The sequence below is a fragment of the Malania oleifera genome, chromosome 9 (genome assembly GCF_029873635.1).
Source record: "Malania oleifera isolate guangnan ecotype guangnan chromosome 9, ASM2987363v1, whole genome shotgun sequence".
Taxonomy (NCBI): Eukaryota; Viridiplantae; Streptophyta; class Magnoliopsida; order Santalales; family Ximeniaceae; genus Malania; species Malania oleifera.
Window position 1 is genome coordinate 37,013,620 of NC_080425.1, and position 6,000 is coordinate 37,019,619.

Genomic DNA, 6,000 nt, shown 5'->3' on the forward strand with positions numbered 1-6,000 from the left:
ATGTGCTTAATTAGTTAGTTGTTTAAGTATGTGTTTGTATTTTTCTTGTATTTTGATTATGTATGTTGGGGGCTTGTTTATGGTATTTGTCTATTCTAGGGTTATGTTTGTAATATAATGTAGTTTTAGGGGTATGTGTGTAATGCTGTGTGTTTAGAGGCTTTCTTATAAATAGTGTGTGAAAAATGAGCAATTATTGTTGAATTTGAATTAAAGTTAACGTGAATTTCCCCATTGTATCTCCTCTCTCCTCTCTTCCCCTTCCTCTCTTCGATATCTTCTTGTTTTTCCCATGGCTGCAGACCATTGATGCTGCCCTTGCATCACTATGCCTGCAACATACCCATTACTTTCTTAATAGTAAACAGCTGTTCATCTCATCATGATAATGTGATGGATAGTGTAGCGATTAATCTCTGGTGGTAATTTGGTAGGAAATTTTTTTTTTTAAAACTTTTCTCAGTCATTCAAATACCTTGTCAGTTCATGAAACATTTCTGAATTTACACTTTTGGCCCATTTTAACAATTTATGGATCTCATCATTTTCAGATAAAATTGGAGCCAGAATAACAAATTCTACAGTACCCTTAAGGCTATGCTATACCCTCTTAAGTTGTTGCTAAATGGAAGGATCTTATCAACATACATGAATAAAAGGCTAATAGGAAAATTTGTTGATATCATATCATACAACTTTGTATCGGCTAAGTTCACGAGTTGGAGATAAGAAAATGCACGAGGCTTCTGCTTATTATAACGGTCTGGAGAATGTAGATGTAGGCAGCCTATCCTCTTTTTGTAAGGTTGATTCCCAGCACTCAAGCCTCCACAACTGTGCTAGGTACACGAGTACTTGTTGCAGATGAATTTTCCTGCAATACTGGTAGGGGACATTGCTACAAACATTTTTGTGAGTGTCCCCAACTGTTCACCTTGCTCTTCTTGTCTGCACTTACAATATCCATAATTCTTAAATTTTTCTTTGCCTTTTGCTTTTATGCTAATTGATTCACTTGCTGGCCCAAACAGAATCATGACATGATTTGACTTCAATTTTGTTTTGATAGAAGAAGAAATTCATTTTGAAAGAAGAACGTACAAAGAGGATGAGATATCCTGGCATAACAAAAAGGAAATTGAAAACAAAAGCTAGCCATTTCAATTAAAAAAAAAAAACAAGAGATTAAGCTAAGAGCACTAACCAATCATGTTGGTCATCAGAAAAGGCCATCCTACCAAAACACCTGGTAGTGAACCCTCACCAAAAAAAAAGGGCAGCCCGGTGCACAAAGCTACCGCGTATGTGGGGTCCAGCGAAGGGGCGGATCACAATGGGACTATAGTACGCAACCTCAATAAGCGGCAAAAAAAAAAAAAAAATCCTGTTCAAATCAGATCTTAGATGCACTGTCATGAAAAATCTGAGCATTCCTCCATTACCCATTTAACTCCAAACACTGCACAGTGCCACAAAACCTTTGCCTTCTTTTAGCTCCCAACGCAACAAAATCAATTAACAAGGAACTCCCCAACTATTTGAGGACAAATCCAACACTACAAACAAAAAGTTTACTACATAAGCACCAAGCCACAAAGCAATGGAAAAATAAATGAGCATATCCCATCTACTAGAATTACACAACACATGTATTAACTTCAAAGGTGCAACAGATTATTGCATTAACTTTATTAAGAATGACAATTCTCACAAAAGCCTTTACCTTGGGAAGAATTTTAGCTCTGCACGGATGATTAGAAATTGCAAAAGAATGGGCTGATTGGTTAGATGAGAGCGAAATGATTTACAAGGGAAAACACCAAAATTGTCCAAATACTAAACTCTAATATTCCTAGCATGAGAATTCTTGAAAGAATCAATCAAACCAGGGAGAGAGGAAGGCTCCTCGATCTCCCTATCTTTAAAATTTCTACAATCCTAAGACAACCCCATGAAAATGTGACAAGGAGAATAAGTGCATCAAGATTCAAAGTAGTACAAAAGATTGAAGGAAAGGCAACCACAAACATAATTCTCCTAACTTGAGATCCTTCACTAAGCCCTACAGCCATCTCCCTTTGTATAGTTGGTACAAGTAAAAAAGAAAGAAGATACATGCGAAATGAATTTCCATGGGTTTCCATTTGCAACTCTAGCCATAATATTAGCATCCCACCATTCTCATGTAGACCAAATTTATTTTTACTAACCCTATGCATAAAGAATCTTTTTCATTTACCCACCCAGTAGTCTTCTTAGACACCAACTTACGAAGACCAATCCCTTCCTCCTCCTCCCCCTTCCACCCCCCGTCCCCTCCTTAGACCTTGCAACAAACTTCCACCCAAGGACTTAAATTCGATTTTGATGGTCTCAATTTACAGAAATTTTGATTTTGATTTTGATTTTGATTTAAAGATGTGGCAGAAATTTGTAGTAAATGATGGAAATTCACGGTGAAACTTTGGGAAACATTAAAATATATGATTATGCATGATTTGGAATCAATATAAATTTAAAAATGCATACATGACAAATTTTTAGTGTGAAGGGTATATAAATTGCATACCACGAAGCAAGCAAGGTAGTAAAGTACATTTATTATAATAATAATAATGAGGCCATAGTTGAATAGTGGAGTAGGGTAAGGGCTAATTGGAATTGGGAGGGACAAAATACTAAAACACGGGTGAGGGTATTTTAATTGCATAATAATAATAATAAAAATAATAATAATAAAGGGGTATGCTTTGTTTAGGGGTTTAAAACAAGGGTGAAGTGATGAGGTATGCTTTGTTTAGGGCTTCAAAATTCATTTTTCTTTTCCAAATTTTTTTTCCATCAAAATTTGAGTTACAATCCCAAATTTATTGAAATTTTCAAAATTTCTGTCGATGTTTGCTAAATTTTTGTTGAAATTTACTGAAATACTAATTTCGTTCGAAATTTACCGAAACATCAAAATTTTGGTCAAAATTTTTCAAGGACAATTTTGACGAGTTCCAATTCAATACCCTCTAAAGCTTGAAATTTCAACTGAAATTTAAGTCCTTGCTCTTACCAACCTTGACTAAAAGAAATTTTGCATATTCCTCTCTAGGCAATTAGCACCCTCATCAGCATCTTAAACAAGAGTAAAACATAAAGGGGAATCAAAGAGCATGTGCCTGGATTGAAGTAATGCGAACTCCCAAGGAGAAAAACATTTTCTTCCACCCATCCAGATGTTTACAGATCATTGTAATCACAGGATCCCAAAACACTTGAGGTCAAGGATACCCGCCTAAAGGAACTCCTAAATATAAGTCAAAGGCCACTGCAAAATCCCACCATACAAGAGCATTAAACGTAGCAGTCAATTTTGGAGCCAAATTAGCAGCAGCTTAGCTAAACTTCATTTACTCTCAGTTTCTAGTCTTCCCATCAAGCCAATGCATTTTACTTAAACTTAGGTTAAATTTACATTGACCTTGAGCATATTGAGACTTAAATTTAACTTTTGGAAAAATGCACTTTAGTACCCTTGTACTACTTAGTATCCTTGGTCATTTCAATGCACTCAAACTCACATATTAAGCATATTTTAACAGTATCTAATTTTCTTTCACCAAGGAAAATGCCATAAGCCATTATATACTTGATGTCTTAGACTGCGGGTTTAACTCGCACGAATTCTTTTTTTCTTTTTATACATTTATATATGTGCATGCTTAAGGGGAGTTTAGGCACAATGGTAAGGCTGTCATCATGTGACCTAGAGGTCACGGGTTCGAAGCGTGGAAACAGCCTCTTGTAAAAATGCAAGGTAAGGCTGCGTACTATAGACCCATTGTGGTCCACCCATTCCTCGGACCCCACATACGTGGGAGTTTTGTGCACCGAGGTGCCCTATTATGTGTGCATGCTTGTCATTTAAGTTAATTGTATGTTTGGGAGCATGGTGTAGAGGTTTGGATTTGCATTTGTGTGGATTTGGACAAAATTTTACACAAAATTGTGTTGAATTGTTTTTTTAGTTCCACACAAATCCAAGTCCAAGGCTTCAAATCTGCGATCCCAAATGCAGCATGTATTGTATGTGGATGTTGTCTTTAAGTCTTAATTCAAAAGTTGAAAAACAATTTATTTCTTGTACACAATAGTTAGTGCATTGAATTTCAGTGTAAAAAGGCGGTGTTGTTGTTGTTGTTGATATTATTATTATTATTATTATTTAAAAAAAAAATCCAGTCATTGATGTGAGTGTATTAAGACTAGTTTATCAATAGTCTTGGAATGGCATTGGGGAATGAAGGCTAATGCTATTAAACTTTGTTAAGAATTTAATGCATGTTAAAACCCTGAGGGACTTAAATGCTAATGATAGACATTTGTGCCATTTTCCTTTAGAAAGTATATAGTTACATTCGTTATAATTATTGAGAACTAGTTCAGTTTAAGGAAATGAATGCCTACCCAGTGATCCTACATTTCACCTGCTGAATTCAATCCCCCTTAAAAATCTTTTTAATAAAAATCTTCCTTGTGTTTTCTGTTTCTCTCCCTCCCTCTTTGGACGTAGAATGGTATCCCACGTGGAATTTGGTAAATGCTTAATCCAGTTTTCAATAAAGCATGTCTCAAAATTTCTTTTCTTTCATGCTGTTGGCAGTGAACAAGTATTAGTAGAGCATCTTGAACTATTTTGGGAATTGTAACAGTTTATTTTGCTTTACAGAGATTTCAAGATTGGTGCATTATTTTTCTTTAACAATGGTTAAAATTTTTAGGGAGCCTTATGAACTATTGTGACTTTTCTTTAGTTAAATTACCATGCTGTTTATTTTGGTGACTTTGGTAATGTATTGACATTGCAATGACACATTCAGTTTTAATGTGTTGGGCAGATAAAAAATGAAAAGTGAGGATGAATATTTTTTTTGACTTGTTCTAAACTTTCTAGCCTGCATGCTGGTTTTTATATTTGGACGCTCCTGTTTGATCACCTCCTATTAGAATTTTACCATAGATAAGAGTTGCCTAGTGCGGGAGCATTGTGGTTGAGACTTGAGAAGCACTAAGGGCATGGGGCATTGCTCTCTCTCTCTCTCTCTCTCTCTTTGGGGGGCGATTCCTAAATTATTTCAATATCCTTGGATATTTAATTAATGTAGATGTTTGGAAATTTCAGGTGAAGGGACTTCTAAAAGCGAAGAAGTTGGAAACGCTTGTTGATTCTGATATGCAGGGTAATTATGTTGAGGAAGAGGTTGAGCAGCTGATCCAGGTTGCTCTACTTTGCACATTAGGCTCCCCGATGGAAAGGCCCAAGATGTCAGAGGTGGTAAGAATGCTGGAAGGTGATGGCTTGGCGGAGAGGTGGGAAGAGTGGCAGAAGGAGGAAATGTTCCGTCAGGAATTCTATCATATCCATCCTCATCACCACCCTAATACTGATTGGATTGTCGATTCCACAAGCAACCTCCGCCCTGATGAATTGTCTGGTCCTAGGTGATCCTTTCAGCCTAAAATACTTTGGAAATGCCTTCACTGTAATTTGGGGAAGCCAGATTTTCCACGCCTTTTGTGCATATGATTTGGTGCAAATGATTTTCCATCTGTATCTTAATGTTGTTGTTATTCTTTTATGTTTTCCTTTTCTCATATAAATCATTATTTATATATATTTTATAGTCAGATGATTCTGTAATTTATAGTCTTGCGATTAGCTAATTAGAGCGATAAATGAAAAATTGAACATGGAAGGGTTATTTTTTATGCATTCAAACTTATAAAAATAAATATGTTTCTTTGTTTATCTCCGGCACAATGGCTTTTTTTATGATCTTTTAGTAGGGTATTGCAATGAAATCCCTGAGCTATTCTAAAAATTTGGAATGTTTCCAACGATTTCATTTAGCAAGTTGGCCCTCACAAAATAGTCCTTATAAAAAATTGCAAGAACATGAATATTGCGAAGCATGCATAAAATTGCAATAAGTAAAATTGCAAAGAATGAAA

General features: G+C 35.6%; 1 protein-coding gene across 2 annotated transcripts in view; it reads left to right on the forward strand.

Moving 5' to 3' along the window:
* LOC131164254 (BRASSINOSTEROID INSENSITIVE 1-associated receptor kinase 1-like) overlaps positions 1-5,797 on the forward strand; it is an 83,087-nt gene extending 77,290 nt beyond the window's left edge. For both annotated transcript variants that reach the window (XM_058121303.1, XM_058121304.1), the window contains one exon: positions 5,171-5,797. In XM_058121303.1, coding sequence (XP_057977286.1) covers positions 5,171-5,494 — 324 coding nt within the window. In that variant the 3' untranslated portion in view covers positions 5,495-5,797. The remainder of the gene's footprint in view (positions 1-5,170) is intronic.
* Positions 5,798-6,000: the final 203 nt, after the last annotated feature.